The 16,743-nt window shown below is 44.1% G+C and overlaps 1 protein-coding gene across 1 annotated transcript in view; it reads right to left on the reverse strand.

Moving 5' to 3' along the window:
• gars1 (glycyl-tRNA synthetase 1) overlaps positions 1-16,743 on the reverse strand; it is a 41,534-nt gene that overhangs the window by 4,900 nt on the left and 19,891 nt on the right. The window contains exons 7-15 of the mRNA XM_059640391.1: positions 16,125-16,270; positions 12,611-12,760; positions 10,565-10,727; positions 7,734-7,898; positions 6,753-6,865; positions 6,094-6,234; positions 5,367-5,452; positions 3,786-3,895; positions 1,865-1,958 (exon numbers count right to left, since the gene is read on the reverse strand). Coding sequence (XP_059496374.1) covers positions 1,865-1,958; positions 3,786-3,895; positions 5,367-5,452; positions 6,094-6,234; positions 6,753-6,865; positions 7,734-7,898; positions 10,565-10,727; positions 12,611-12,760; positions 16,125-16,270 — 1,168 coding nt within the window. The remainder of the gene's footprint in view (positions 1-1,864; positions 1,959-3,785; positions 3,896-5,366; positions 5,453-6,093; positions 6,235-6,752; positions 6,866-7,733; positions 7,899-10,564; positions 10,728-12,610; positions 12,761-16,124; positions 16,271-16,743) is intronic.

Consider the following 16,743-nt stretch of genomic DNA (forward strand, 5'->3'; position numbering starts at 1 on the left):
CATCGCCGAGATGGATTCACCTAAGTGTATAATTACCCACCTGGAGTCACCACTTTGATAAAGAAGAATTAGGACCTGGAGAGATATTAAATTAGGCCCCAGAATCCAAATGTTCTGAGGAAGGGTCACCGGACCCGAAACATTAACTCTGTTTTCTCCTTCACCGATGCTGCCAGACTGCTGAGCTTTTCCAGCAACTTTGTTTTTGTCCCAGAATCCAAATCATTGATAAAGATTATGAACAACAGCGGCTCAAGCACTGACCCTTACAGTACGCCATTAGTTCCTGCCTGTCAATCTGAGAATGGCTATTAATTCCTATTGTTTTCTGTTTGTTAACTAATCCTCAATCCAAGCCAGTATGATACCCACTATCCACATGTACACATTGTTCATTAATTCTGCATGGAACTTTATGGAAAACCTCTTAAAAATCTAAATACACCAAATCTACTGGTTTCCACTTATCTATTCTGCTGGTAACATTCTAAAAAATATCTAATAGGCTTGTAAAATAGGATTCTCTTTTCATAATTCCATGTTTATTTTGCCAATTGGGTAATTCTTTTCTAAGTGTCCAGTTGTCATATCATGTATAACATATTCTAGTATTTCCTCTACTATTAACAGATTAATGAGCAAGTGGTTCCCCATTTACTCTCTTCCTCCTTTCTTAAATATTCAAGTTGCATCTATATTTGCAGGCATAATTTTAGAATCTACAGAATTTAGAAAAATGGTCACCAATGTGCCCACTATCACCATTGCCACCTCTTCCAGTTCTGGGATATAAATCATTACGCCCTTGGAATTTGTCAACTTTCAGTCCCAATCCTTTCTTCAGCACTATTTTTACTAATACTAATTTTTTTTCGGTTCCTCGTAGTTAAATGATCCAAGGGACCAGTGACAATTTCTGGGAGATTTTTTCTCAACGCAGGCAGATGTAAAGTAGTCACTTAGCTTCTATATTTGCTTTCATAAATTCTCCTCTCTCTACCTGCAATGGATCCATTTTTGTATTTGCTAATGTTTTCCTTTTTACATATCTAAACAAGCATTTATGCTTTTATGTTTCCTGTCAATTTGAATTCATTTTCTATTGCCCTTTGCAGATTCTTGGTCCTATTTGGTTGAATTCCAAAATGCTCCCATTTCTCAGGCTTACTACTTTTTTGTCAACTTTATATGCCTCTTTGCTTTGATCTAATACAATATTTAACTTTCTTTGTTGGTCACGGCTGACTCACTTTTCCTGTTTGGATTTTTGTGCCATAAAGATGTTTACGTTTGTTGTACATATGTAGCAGAGAGTAGGGCTTAAAGTGGCTTTCTTAAATTGGAAAGGACTATGAAAATTGATTCACTAAGGTCGGTGTTAGAAACAGGTTCGTGCAGAGAATGGATCAGATGGGCTGAATGGTCTGATTCTGAGACGTAATTTCCATACAACATGACACAACTGAACAACGTAAGTGACTATACTTAATGAAAAAAAATCAATCATTGGTTCAATAATACATAGCTCTCACTTCTCCACATCTTATTGCATACTGGTACCTTGCACCTATTGGAGATCAAATCTTGGATCTAATCCCAGAGGTGAAAGGTCAAGTTGCTGACCTGTGCTGTGACACCATCATGTTCAGCTCAGACAGCTGGGCAGATGGTGTGATCCCAGTCAACACGACCAGTGTTTCCTTCAGTAAAACAGTGTCTACACTTCACAAGTTCTTCATTAACCGTGAAATATTACAAGATGTCCTGAGGACAGGAAAGGAGTTACATAAATTCGAGCCTTTCCATCTTTCCCTTCCACTACTTCCATTTTCATCAGCAAGCTGTTTAAAGACTGACAACTCACCAAGCTTTTTCACAAATGGAGCAAATTCCTGATTCTGACTGAGGGGCAGAACAGAGCATTTATAGGGAGCCACCGTCGCTGGAAAACTGAAGAACTGTCAAAAGAAACAGAAACCAGAGTGTGAAGTTCTTATACTGTGTCGATCTGACTGAGGGGCAGAACAGAGCATTTATAGGGAGCCACCGTCGCTGGAAAACTGAAGAACTGTCAAAAGAAACAGAAACCAGAGTGTGAAGTTCTTATACTGTGTCGACAGGAATTTGGTTTTCCATGTCCCGGCAATGCTGTCATATTTGTCCCCAGTTCCCCTCCCAATCTGTTTCAATCTCTATTTCACTGCTGAAATTTTACTCAAGCGCTATGTCTGCATTAATATTTACACATTCAGGGAGACAGGTAATTAGACATAACCCACAAAGAACCATAGGTATTTCTCTCCAGTACGGAGATAACAGGTTACACACAGTTTGAGGGTAACCACTCCCAACAGGAATTCCTGTACAGGAATTGCCCCAGTGCTGTGGCTGTATTCTGCATCACACTGAGCTACATGAAACCATGCCCTGTTGTAGCATATAAATAACCACACAATTTTGAAGCATAGGTGACTAATCAGCCATCATGACTCTGACAGCTCTTTGAAAGAGATATCCAATTAGTCCCACTTCTCCTCTTTCCTCACAGCCCTGTCAGTTTTTTCCATTTCAGCTACTGAATCTTCTACCATCACCCTGGCAAGCAGCATAGCTCATCATCTCATTGTGTAATCATTATTTGTCAGCCCATGAATTCTTTTCCAGTTATATCAAACTAATAATTAACTCTCCTATGTCTTCCTAGTCTCTATGTGTTTTGTTTCCTTCTTCCTCTCTTTGCACCATTTTATGGCTAATTTGCTCACCTTCTCTGTTTCCCACACTTCTACTTTCTTTTGCAAGTCCCCCAACAGTTTCAGAGTGGGATCACTGAGCAAATCAAGCTCTTTTCTAATGCAACAGAACCTCACACTCCTAATATGGGCAGTGGCTGTGAGGGTCTGTGAAAAGCTAATCTGGCTTGCTGAGTATTTGGAACCTCTTCCAAACAAAAATAAAACAAAACATGGCCATGCAGTTGAAGAGGAGAAACACTACAAGGGGAAGGTAAACGTGTAACTAACTGGGTCATTCTCTCAAAGGGCCAACACAGGAATAATGGGCCAAATCTGAGAGATAAGGTTCAGAGACCTCCATGCTGCAATAACCAAGCAGCAATACAGTCAGCGATAACTGAGAACAGCATAGATCCTGGATACCAAGATAGAAATCAAGCTTTTTTGTATTAAAGTTCAGGAAATCCCTCCCTAACGACATTGAGAGTCTACATACAGCACACAAACTGCAGCAGTTCAGGAAGGCAGCTCACCATCACATTCTCAAGGACAAGCAGAGATGAGCAATAAATGCTGGTCCAGCCCGTGATGCCCGCATCCCATGAATGAACTGAAAAAGGACCTTCAACCCCAAAGATACTGCAGTGCTACACCGTGGGTTACTTAGAAAGATTCAAGCAGCTGGGCTTCCTAAGCCAGGAGGTGAGGGTCCCCGTGGTTCCTTAAACAACCTGTCACTGCCACACACAAAATAAATGAATAGAGACGAGTTAAGATTCATATCTTAGTCACCATCACGCTCATTGCTCTCTCTTGGCCAGCCTGTCATGATGACCAAAACAGCCTGCTGTTCCCCTCCATCTGCAACATCAGAAATTTAAAATTTACTTCCATGCTTCGTGCTTGTTTTCTCCTACTCCCTTTGTCCCTTTCTCTCTCTCTCCACATCCTCCTCCTCACTCAGTCTCTCTCAGTGTGCCTGCGTCCTCCTCCTGCTCCCCTCTCCCTTTCTTGGCAATGGTGTCGCACTGGGAGAATGCGCAGACTTACTGTTCTCTGCTCATCCCCTTCTCGGACATGAAAGGTATGCTCAAAAACCGAGTACATAATTCTTCCAATGCCAAAGGACGGCTCAATCACACTGGGAGTGATTTCTTCCACTGAAACACCAAAAACAACAAAAGTAGATTCATTAGTGTGAATAAGTGCGAAACAACTGAAATCCCTGACCAGGGACGCCCTCCCACAGAACATTTCACAATGGCATACTGTCTCCTGACACTTGTGGCAGTCATTTCAGATCCAGCTGGAGGGAGCATCCCACTTGTGATGCCACACCTAAACAAAGTTCATTTAAACACACATTATTTGTCAGTACTTGCTGTGCCCAGAGTGATTTGTTACATCTGCATTTTCAAAGTGATTCAGCTCATGGCTGAAGATATTGGTGGGAACTTCTATGTCCGGCGATTTTTTTTTAAATTTAAAGGTAGGGACACTGCCACTGCACCACAAGAGCCCCTGTATCACTTGCATGTTTGACATTCTCATAAATACAGCAGCCTGGCAATAACGCTGTTGCTACATTTTACACATAATATTTCCCAAAGACAAAGCATCAGTGATGGTCAGACTGGGGAGCCACAGCAGCCTGTCAATAGTTATTTCCTTCCTATCTATAGATGGCACTGTACTGGGGATATCTGCACACAAATTTTTGAAGGTAACAGAGCTGGTTCAGGAGGTTGTTAAGGAAAGACATCATTCAAGATCATGGGCTTAAATATAGAGGGAGAGATTACAAAAGCAACAAGTTTATGCTGCAAACCACAGGCTTTGTCCAGGGATATACTCTAGTACAGGACAGAAAGGTGCCAGGGTTTTTGATCCATTATCTGAGCTCAATTAACCCCTCAAGGTCAGTTCAGCTCCAGACTGCTCCCAGGCAAGGTAAAGCAGGACTGCGTGTACCACCTTATCACAGTGAACCATGCCAGTGCAAAATGACATCTGTCGAGGCTGTAATGGGGGCCTTTGAGCAGTTGATCCAAACGCAAAATGACTACCAGAGCAGAGAGCGCAGTTATTCAGCAGGACGCTGCCATGTTCGGTCTGGACATTAGCGTGAACTGCCCTTGGAGAGGGAATTGGCAGAAAGGCAGGGACGGTAATTTATATTTACAGCAAGGCCATGCAGGCTAAAACTTCCTCTTTCAAGCACCAGGATGTTTCTTTTAATGACGACCATATTAATATGATGTTATATCTGGATCTTCTGGACACCAGGCTTACGGAGTAGCTGACAGGATTGAGAAGTAGAAACGGTTTTCATGAGTACAGAATCACAGGGTTACGAAGTGGGGGATAATGAATGCTGTGTTGGCAGACACTGATGAGGGGAATGCAATCTGAAAGCTTGTGATTTCAGATAAACCTGTTAGATTATAACTTGGTGTCGTGCGATTTTTTGACTTAACCAAACCAGCCCAAAACCAGCATCTCCACATCTTGACAGACACTGTCTACGATGAAAGGAACCTGAACAACAGTCTATAAAGAAGGGATAAAATAAAGACGCTGGGAAAAAAGTAATTGGGGGTTAACTTGGAAATAAAAGCACATTCCACTGACCATGTAAAGTTTTCTGAAACCTCTTCACTCCAACCATGCTCTTGCGCAGAGTGAAGCTTTTCCCTTCTGACGTAAAAGTGAACTCCCTGGAACGAAGGATAAAGAAACATTAACCTCCCATCACAAACTCCTTTAACAGTCTTAACAAACTACTACACCCAGATCAATGATATTCCTCAGTGCTTCTCAGCCTACAGTGAGCAAAGTTGAACTTGAGAGTTCCAGCTCCCAAGATACAGGGGCTTGGGTCAAACACTGAATGAATATGGACCCCAGTGAATGGTGGAGCAAGCCTGACAGGTTTCTCCTGTTTACTCAGGCATGAGGGGGAATTGCCAGCGACTTTGACAACAGGTTGAAGTTAGCTGGGACCTGCTACAAAATTGACACCGGAATATTAGACCCTCGCTACCTCATTTGCCAAACTCAGTGACAGACCTGGCCACTTTTGCTTTGTAACTTTGACAAAGTCCCAGTCTGAAGCACTTCAGCATGGAGCTGTAATGAACAAACAGTGTGGGCTGAGACCAACGATAGCTCTGTCCCTTCTTCTCTGCTCCTCCCAACCTCTGGGAACGGGTGGGGGAAGGGGTGTTGCTCTCAAAGGGCTGCTCAAGCCCCTTAGTTCAGGGGCAGTTAGGAAAGAACAACAAATGCTGGCCTTGTCAGCGATGCCCATATTGCATGAAACAATAAAGTTAAAAACAGGCAGTTTTGGGAAACCTACCCCTTTTCATTCAGCTCCTTCTCCATATCTACAATGTAACACTCATCACAGATATTTAAGAACTCCATCACAATCTTGGCTTCCTTCTTGAATTCCTTGCCGATAGCTCCCTTGTTCGGTTCGAACTGAACAATGTTGACAGTTTTGTGCGTCTAGGTTAAGGATAGGTCATAGTGCACATAATCCCCAAAGTCTATCCACTCCTGGCAACTGCTCCGTTTTCTCAAGTCTCACTTTTGATATTGGCCTTCAGTCCTCAGGCTTTTCTTAACAGCACTGAGAATCCGGTACTGGTCAAGGTCAAGAGCTGAGGTGTTTCCGACTTAGGAATCGAGCACCCGTCAGGGGACGTGAAGCTTTATCCATCATAGAACTAAGGCCTACTCTGCACTCTCCCAAGGCCAACCAAACAGGAGTAGCCCACCCCTGGCAAGCAGCAGAATAAAATTACAGAACATCCCCAGTAAGCCGTCGCTTGGCTTCTGAGTTTCATTGACTGCTGATTTAATACCGACCTAGAAGCAGTTTTCAGTGGGCAAAGTCACTGTAGTGAGGGACAGTCTCTGCAGTCTGTCTCACACTGACTTGAATGAGGAGAGCTACATCACTCTGGTCTAACTCCTCTGAGCATGGTATGCAATACTTATTACTGCTGAAAGGATATAGGCTCCTTCAAAGCTTTTTCAGCCACTAGGGGCACTTTGGTGGCTCTGGCATGACAGGCGAGATCATAGCACGATCGATCAGCACAGCCAACTATCTCGATCCAGCCCTGCAGATACGTTGAGGGAGATGAAAAGAGTGTGAGTGCATGCAACAGAGAAACACACATCCAATCACTCCTACAGATTGTCACTCAATAAAACCAAAATTAACAGCAACACATTCTTCGAATTATACTTGCCTGGCAGCCCCAAATGAAATATGGTTTTAATTCATGGCACTGGCTGTCACGAGGATGGGAAGGGGAGATTCAGAGTCACGTACAGCCATTCACTCAGACAATGACTGAGCGAATCTTACGCTCATTTATTAAGTTGTGCTCCCCATCCCTTGAGGTGTAATTTTGGGTAATTTAGCCAAAAATCAAACTGTTGATGTGTCTTGTCACATCGAAACCATGTGGTGGTTTCTATATCCACTGGGAAAGGAGGGAATGGGAGGAAAGTCAGCTGTATTTACAGTGGTAGAAGTTACAATAGACAGATCCCATTTGGATTAAGCTCAGTTCTACCCATAGCAAACACCATGAAGTGGAGTCACGGCAAAACTTGAGTACTACTGAAACCACTGAAGGTTAATCTCAGGAAGGAAGGGGGCTATAACAATTGGTCTGCTTGCCCGCACATCTCCCCATCCCTTTCTCCCGACCACGTGCTTCCTCCACTTTGGTTTGATATTGAAGTTGGGGAGAGCAGCTGTTCTGACAAATGGTGGCAGTCGAGGTCCAGCAGCCAGTAAAGGGAGTGAGCCTTCAGGAGAAAGTGGCAGCCAGGCAACAGCTGAACAAAACAAACAGAACTGGTTCGCTGACAGAAAGTGATTCGGTGATGGGGAGTTTCTTTAAACAGATGGGAGTATGGAACAAAGCTCTTCTGTTGCCCACCCTGGGTCTTGGTACCGATGGAAGTCTCACTTACATAAGAGGTTTTGGCTTCAGCATCCCAGCAGTCACAGGCATAGTGCGCCATCTCATTGTCCATGTGCTGCCGGAAACGCAGCTTCCCAGCCGACACGCCCACCTTCAGCAGGAAAAGGTAAATCCGTCCGATGAAGTAACCGAGGACTGAGTTATTGATGATGCCCTGCAACACGAGACAAGGTCAGTAGAGAGTGAGAGACAGAGTGACTGAGTCCAGGGGGTAACCCTGCAATAAATCCAGAATAGACACCCTACTTCCTAACAGCACCTGTACAAATGCTCCCAGACCTTCAACCCCTGCTGCCGTCTGACACCTTCCTGGTAGTCCCAGTATATCTAGAAGCTCCCAGTTCCCATTCTACCAAACAAGTTGTGACTGGAAAAGATCAAATTCACACTCCATCAATTGACATTAGTGAAACCAACAATTCTCCACCTTTCCAAATCCCCCACTAGATCCAGGGCTGCTGACAGTCTCAACAAAGAACTCAGTGTTCCTGGTTAAAGACACAGACCAGAACAAAGAACAAAAGAACAAAGAAACCTACAGCACAGGAACAGGCCCTTCGGCCCTCCAAGGCTGCGCCGATCAAGATCCTCTGTCTAACCTGTCATCTATTTTCTAACGGTCCGTGTCCATTTGCTCCCTGCCCATCCACGTACCTGTCCAAATATATCTTAAAAGACGCTAACATGTCTGCGTCTACCACCTCCGCTGGCAACGTGTTCCAGGCGCCCACCACCCTCTGTGTAAAGAACTTTCCACTCATATCTCCCTTAAACTTGCCCCCTCTCACTTTGAACTCATGACCCCTAGTAATTGAGTCCCCCACTCTGGGAAAAAGCTTTTTGCTATCCACCCTGTCTATACCCCTCATGATTTTGTAGACTTCAATCAGGTTCCCCCTCAATCTCCGTCTTTCTAATGAAAATAATCCTAATCTATTCAACCTCTCTTCATAGCTAGCACCCTCCATACCAGCCAACATCCTGGTGAACCTCCTCTGCACCCTCTCCAAAGCATCCACATCCTTTTGGTAGTGTGGCGACCAGAACTGTACACAGTACTCCAAATGTGGCCGAACTAAAGTCCTATACAACTGCAACATGACCTGCCAACTCTTGTACTCAATACCCCGCCCAATGAAGGAAAGCATGCCATATGCCTTCTTGGCCACCCTATTGACCTGCGTTGTCACCTTCAGGGAACAATGGACCTGAACACCCAGATCTCTGTTCATCAATTTTCCCTGGGACTTTTCCATTTACTGTATAGTTCACCCTTGAATTTGATCTTCCGAAATGCATCACCTCTCATTTGCCCGGATTGAACTCCATCTGCCATTTATCTGCCCAACTCTCCAGTCTATCTATATTCTGCTGTAATCTCTGACAGTTCCCTTCACTATCAGCTACTCCACCAATCTTACTGTCATCAGCAAATTTGCTGATCAGACCACCCACACCTTCCTCCAAATCATTTACATATATCACAAACAACAGTGGTCCCAGCACAGATCCCTGTGGAACACCACTGGTCACAGGTCTCTAATTTAAAAAACTCCCTTCTACTACTACCCTCTGTCTCCTGTTGCCTAGCCAGTTTTTTAATCCATCTAGTTAGCACACCCTGGACCCCATGTGACTTCACTTTCTCCATCAGCCTGCCATGGGGAACCTTATCAAACGCCTTACTGAAGTCCATGTATATGACATCGACAGCCTTTCCCTCATCAATCAACTTTGTCACGTCCTCAAAGAATTCTATTAAGTTGCTAAGACATGACCTTCCCTGTACAAAACCATGTTGCCTATCACTGATAAACCCTTTTTCTTCCAAATGGGAATAGATCCTATCCCTCAGTATCTTCTCCAGGAGCTTCCCTACCACTGACGTCAGGCTCACCGGGCGATAATTACCTGGATTATCCTTGCTGCCCTTTTTAAACAAGGGGACAACATTAGCAAGTCTCCAGTCCTCTGGGACCTCACCCGTGTCTAAGGACACTGCAAAGATATCTGTTAGGGCCCCGGCTATTTCCTCTCTCGCTTCCCTCAGTAACCTGGGATAGATCCCATCCAGACCTGGGGACTTGTCCACCTTAATGTCTTTTAGGATACCTAACACTTCCTCCTTCCTTATGTCAACTTGACCTAGAGTAAGCAAAAATCTATCCCTAACTTCAACATCCGTCATGTCCCTCTCCTTGGTGAATACCGATGCAAAGTACTCGTTAAGAATGTCACCCATTTTCTCTGACTCAGCACATAACTTTCCTTCTTTGTCCTTAAGTGGGCCAATCCTTTCTCTAGTTACCCTCTTGCTCTTTATATATGAGTAAAAGGTTTTGGGATTTTCCTTAACCATGTTTGCCAGCAATATCTCATGTCCTCTCTTAGCCCTCTTAATTCCTTTTTTCAGATTCGCTCTACATTCCAGATATTCTTGCAAAGCTTCGTCTGTCTTCAGTCGCCTAGACATCATGTATGCTTCCTTGTTTCTCTTGGCTAGTCTCACAATTTCACCTGTCATCCATGGCTCCCTAATCTTGCCATTTCTATCCCTCATTTTCACAGGAACATGTCTCTCCTGCATGCTAATCAACCTCTCCTTAAAAGCCTCCCACATATCAAATGTGGATTTACCTTCAAACAGTTTCTCCCAATCTACATTCCTCAGATCCTGCTGAATCTTGGTATAGTCGGCCTTCCCCCAGTTTAGTAGTCTTCCTTTAGGACCACTCCCATCCTTGTCCATGAGTATTGAACGGAGAACGGAGTACATATTACCAAGACTCACATTTGCATTCACAGAGACAAGAATGGTACCTGTTCAACAGCATCGCCGAGTCGCATGGTCTGTGCTGACTGCCCGCTGATCTGAGCTTGGCTGGAGTACAGCATGATCTGCAAATCTGCCACAGCATCGAATTTAGGGTGAGTCTTCTCACTGGGATCCACAAAATGCTCAATTTCTGCCATCGTGAATTCTCTGAACATCAAGGAGGATTTTAGATTCATAACACAGAATTTCTCATTCCTAAACACCTCTGTCTCAGTACAATGTCTTCCTCCATTCACTACATGCTGTAGCTCAGCATTGAGAAGGTTATCAGAGCCTTCCTCTCCTCAAAACCATTCATGAGCCTGTTGCATTTGATTCCACAGCACCTCCAAATTCACGACCACTTTCATCCAGAAGGACAAGGGCAGCAAATACATGGGAACACCACCCCCTGCAAGATCCCCTCCAAACCACTCAGCATCCTGACTTCGAAATATATCTCCGTTCCTTCAGTGTTGCTGGGTTAAAATAGAGGAGTTCCCTCTGGAGCACCACTGTGGGTGCACCCAAACTCGGGTAACTGGAGCAGTTCAAGACGGCAGCATACCACTACCTTCAAGGGCAATTAGGGACGGGCAATAAATCTTGGCCCAGCCAGTGGCAACCACACCCCTTGAACGAAAAAGCAAAAAGCACGGATACCCAACTAATCACCAGATTACCAAGATTAATTTCACAATTGGAGCTTGGTGGGTTTATAACCATAATGATTTGGCTCCCCCAAGAGTAAAGACATAGAAACAGAAGTGGTCCATTCAGCCCCTTGAGACTGTTTCATCATTCAATCAAATGGGCTCTGTATTAAGACCAGTCAATAAGTGTCTTCTAACATCAAGCAGAGGCCATTTGACAGGAAAATTGGAAGAAAAGCATGGAGAAGTCATGATTCCATAGAATGGTAAAACGACCTTGAAGGAATGCATTGTCTATTGTGTCTTCAGTTATTTGATCACAGGTTTTCACAGGAAAGCACCGAGTGGCCAAAGGAATAGGCAGAGTCCATTCAGCCCCATGAACTTGCTCTCCTCTTCAATAGTGTAATGGATGGTCAGTATCTTAACTCCATCATAGGAAACGGTAGGCCATTTAGCCTGCCGCACCATTAAGTTAGATCATGGCTGACCTACTACCTCAATGCGCTTTCTCCCACTGATTTTATAACATTCCAATTTCACCATGTGCAGTGGTGGGATTCTAACCCATGTCTCCAGGACATTAGTTCGGGTATCTGGATCTTTAGTCTGGTGACACTGCCTCCCCAATATCGCCACATTACTTAATGCCATCAGTCACCCAGAATAAAATCGATTTTGATCATTAATGTGCTCAATGATTAAGCTTCCACAGCTGTATCACACTAAGAGTTCCAAAAGACTCACCACCATCAGTAAAGAAATTCCCCCTCAGCTCAGTCTGAAATGACCTGCCATTGTCCTGAGATCATGCCCCTTGGGTCTAGACTCACCACCCAAAGAAAACATCCTGTCATGCCCAGGAATTTTGAATTTCAATTATATTGCCTCTCATTCTTTGAGACTCTGGAGAATACAGATCCAGGATCTTCAACATGTCCTTATAAGACAATCCCACCATCTCCGAGAATGACTAGAACTGGGTGATCTGAACTGTGCATGGCACTCCAAATGTGACTTCACCAATGTCTTGTATAGCTGTAACAAGACATCCCAACTCCTATCCTCAACGCTCTGGCCGAAGAAAGCAAGCATCCCAAAAGCCTTCTTCAACACCCTGTCTACCTGTGACTCCACTTTCAAGGAGCTATGAACCCATACCCCTAGATCTTTGTTCTATAATAGTTCCCAGGACCCTACCATTGACTCTGTTCATCAAGCCCTGGTTTGACCCACCAAAATGCAACAGCTTGCATCTATGTAAATTAAACTCCATCATCTGACATTCCTCAGCCCACTGACCCGGTTGATCAAAAGAGATGGCAGAAGAGCAGAACTAGCTAGCAAGCAAGAAGCAGCGAGCGGAACAATAACAAGAACTAGAGGTGGAGCCCTTACCTGACACGGATGAGCCCTGATCGGGGGGAGATCTCATTCCGAAATGAATTTCCTATCTGTGCAGCAGCAAAGGGAAGCTTTCCCTGGTTGAACTCCAGAAGTCGTTTAAAGTTCAGGAAGATTCCTTGGGCTGTTTCTGGTCTGAGGTATCTGAAAATAAAAGCTAGAGGAGTTTAAAATCAGGCTCTACATGGTAACTCCACCATAAGTAACTCACTGTGCTGAACAAGACAGACAGATTGACTTAAATGTTTCTCCCTAACCCCTCTCCAGCTTCTATTTTGATGTTTGGATGTGAATACATTCAGTACAACATTTAATCATCTACAAGAGACACTAGATGATTGTACAATTCTTACACCATACAGAACAAGCATTATATAGGAACATTCAGTTCTTACATTGTACACAGCAGTTAGAATACAGTCCTATCACTTCAAATAGTGGGAATCATATTGCTATGTACAATCCTCACATAACGTGCACTCAATATGTTAGATCTTATGCTGCACAGTGGGCATTTGATTGGAATGTAGTCCTTTCGGTTCTAACGCCAATATAGGTGTATAGTTCTTATTCTACATATCGGTTGGGGGGGGGGGAGGTTTTATGCTACATATACAGAAAGAAAGATGTGGAGAAAGACTTGGAGGATAGGGAGCTCAGAGAAGCAAATATTGACATCTTGAAAACAGTCCACATTACAGAAGAGATGATGCTTGAGGTCTTAAAACACAAAGGTGGATAAATCTCCAGGACCTGATCATGTGTGTCCCAAAACATTATGAGAAGTTAGGAAAAAATGTCTAGGGCCCCTGGCAGAGATGTTTGTATCATCTACAGTCACAGGTGCAGTGCCAGAGGACTGGAGGGTAGCTACAGTTGTGGCTTTATTTAAGAAAGGCTGTAAGGAGAAGCCTGGAAACTACAGACCAGTGAGTCTGACATCAGCATTTGAAGAGGCAAGGATTGATTAGGGAAAGTCAGCATGACTTTGTGCACAGGAAATCGTATCTCACAAACTTGACTGAGTTTTTGGAGGACGCAACCAAATAGATAGACGAGGGCAGAGTGGTAGACATTGTCTACATGGACTTTAGTAAAGCCTTTGATAAGATTCTGTATGGTAGACTGTTTACTAAAGTTAGATTGCATGGGATGCAGGGAGAGCTTGCCAATTTGATACAAAATTAGCTTGCCGGAAGGAGACTGAGGGTGGTGGTGGAAGGTTGTTTTTCAGACAGGAGGCCTGCGACCAGCGGTGTTCCACAGTGATCAGTGCTGGGTCCCCTGTTGTTGTCATTTACATAGATGAGAATTAGAAGACATACTTAGTAGACAACACTAAAACTAGCAGAGATAATGGGAACTGCAGATGCTGGAGAATTCCAAGATAATAAAATGTGAGGCTGGATGAACACAGCAGGCCAAGCAGCATCTCAGGAGCACAAAAGCTGACGTTTCGGGTCTAGACCCTTCATCAGAGAGGGGGATGGGGAGAGGGAACTGGAATAAATAGGGAGAGAGGGGGAGGCGGACCGAAGATGGAGAGTAAAGAAGATAGGTGGAGAGAGTATAGGTGGGGAGGTAGGGAGGGGATAGGTCAGTCCAGGGAAGACGGACAGGTCAAGGAGGTGGGATGAGGTTAGTAGGTAGATGGGGGTGCGGCTTCGGGTGGGAGGAAGGGATGGGTGAGAGGAAGAACCGGTTAGGGAGGCAGAGACAGGTTAGACTGGTTTTGGGATGCAGTGGGTGGGGGGCAAGAGCTGGGCTGGTTGTGTGGTGCAGTGGGGGGAGGGGACGAACTGGGCTGGTTTAGGGATGCAGTAGGGGAAGGGGAGATTTTGAAACTGGTGAAGTCCACATTGATACCATATGGCTGCAGGGTTCCCAGGCGGAATTTGAGTTGCTGTTCCTGAAACCTTCGGGTGGCATCATTGTGGCACCGCAGGAGGCCCATGATGGACATGCCGTCTGAGGAATGGAAGGGGGAGTTAAAATGGTTCGCGACTGGGAGGTGCAGTTGTTTATTGCAAACTGAGCGGAGGTGTTCTGCAAAGCGGTCCCCAAGCCTCTGCTTGGTTTCCCCAATGTAAAACTAGCAGAATGGTTGACAGTGAAGAAGGTTATCTAAGATTACAAACATCTTAATTAATTGGGCCAATGGGCTAAGGAGTGGCAGAAGGAGTTTAATTTGGATAAATGCCAGATATTGCATTTTGGTAAAACGAACAAGGGCAGGACTTATATAGTTCATGGTAGGGCCCTGGCAGGTGATGTTGAATGGAGAGAACTAAGGGTTCAGGCACTTTGAAAGTCGCATCACAGGCAGACAGGATGGTTCAGATGGTGTTTAGCCTTTATTGTTCAGAGAACTGAGATCAGGAGTTGTAAAGTCATGTTGAGGTTGTACAGGACATTGATGAGGCCACTTCTGGAGTGTTATATACAGTTCTGGTCATCCTGATATAGGGAGGGCATTATTAAGTGGGTGAGGGTGCAGAAAATGTTTACAAGGATGTTACCGAGAGTGGACGGTTTGCGTTATAAGGAGAGGCTGGTTAGGCTGGGACCTTTTTTCACTGGAGTGTAGAAGCTTGAGTGGTGACTTTAGAGGTTTATAAAATCATGAGGGGCATGGATAAGGTGAATAGCAAAGGTCTTTTCCTTACGGTGGGTGAGTTCGAAACTAGGGGGCATATTTTAAGGTGAGAGGAGAAGGATTTAAAAATGACCGGAGGGACAACTTTTTCCAAACAGAGGGTGATTAGAATGTGGATTAAACTGCTAGAGGAATAAGTGGTAGATGTAGATACAGTGCAACATTTAAAAAAACATTTGGACAACTACAAGAATAAGAAACATTTAGAGGGATACGGGAGAAATGCAGGCAAGTGGGACGAGTTTAGTTTGGGGAAACTTGGTCAGCATGGACGTTTTAGTGCTGTATGACTCTATGAGTAGGACTCTAGAGGGTATAGTTCTTACGCTACGTAGAGAGGGTGTACACTTCTTATGCAATACAATGACATAGATTGTCATATACAATCCTTACACTACGTATGCATATACCGTCCTTACACTACGCACAGTAGCTATATACTCAAACGGTACATTGACTGTTATATCAACAAATCCAATCATTGCACTGTGCAGAGTGGGCATTATATTTGAATATGCAGTTCTTACTACGTATACAGTAGGCATTATACAGTCTCTACACTGTACAATTAGTATTATATTAATGTGTACAGCCCTCACACTGTAATAGGTATACCGGAATGTTCAGTCCCTACACTGTACACTGGGTACTACACTGGAATGTACTGTACTTATACTGTACACAGAAGTTCATATACTACAAAGGATTATAAAGGATATGTGGTAACCATTCCATGTTAGTATTTATGCTTCTTTCAAGCCTCTTTCTGATCTAAATCCAGTATTGTAACCTTTCTCCATATGCTACCCTGGCCTCCCTTTGAATACATCTATACTATTCACCTCTTCTTACCCCGGCATGTTCCCTCCTGGTCCAATGGACGTCTGGAACATCAGATTGAAAGAGATAGGAGGAGACAAATCGTTCCCAGTGACCGGAGACTTGACATTATATTTCACAAAGAGATCTGTTAACTCCTGTTGACTGTAGTTATCCAGCTAATGAGAGAGAAAAAAACAAATCTGATTACTGTTTCTTTGTGATTCCTATTTGGGTGATGGAGTAGCCTTGCCCGGAACATGCACAGGATAGTGAGAATCCAAAAATCTCTGCTACCTAAAGGCTGTAGAAGCTGTGACAATGGGAAATCAATGGATTTTTGTTGGGCAAGGGCATTAACGGATATGAAGTCATATATTGGTCATTACCTACTTGAAGGGCACTACAGTTCCAAACAGGCTGAGTGCCTCCTCCTGTTTCTAAGGCAAGGGAAGAAGACCTCGCTTCTCTCCCATCAGTGCCCTGGTGTCAGATAAACCAACAGCACATGGTGAACTGCACCCCAGTGTAAACATGCCCCTCAAAACAAGAACGTATGGAGCAAAATTAAGGGCAGAGTAGGAAAAACAGGAAATTTGTGAAAGTTATTTGTGAAAGTGGTCCTTTAAATTCAAACCACGCTGCAATGATC

Source organism: Stegostoma tigrinum, chromosome 2, assembly GCF_030684315.1.
Source record: "Stegostoma tigrinum isolate sSteTig4 chromosome 2, sSteTig4.hap1, whole genome shotgun sequence".
Classification (NCBI taxonomy): Eukaryota; Metazoa; Chordata; class Chondrichthyes; order Orectolobiformes; family Stegostomatidae; genus Stegostoma; species Stegostoma tigrinum.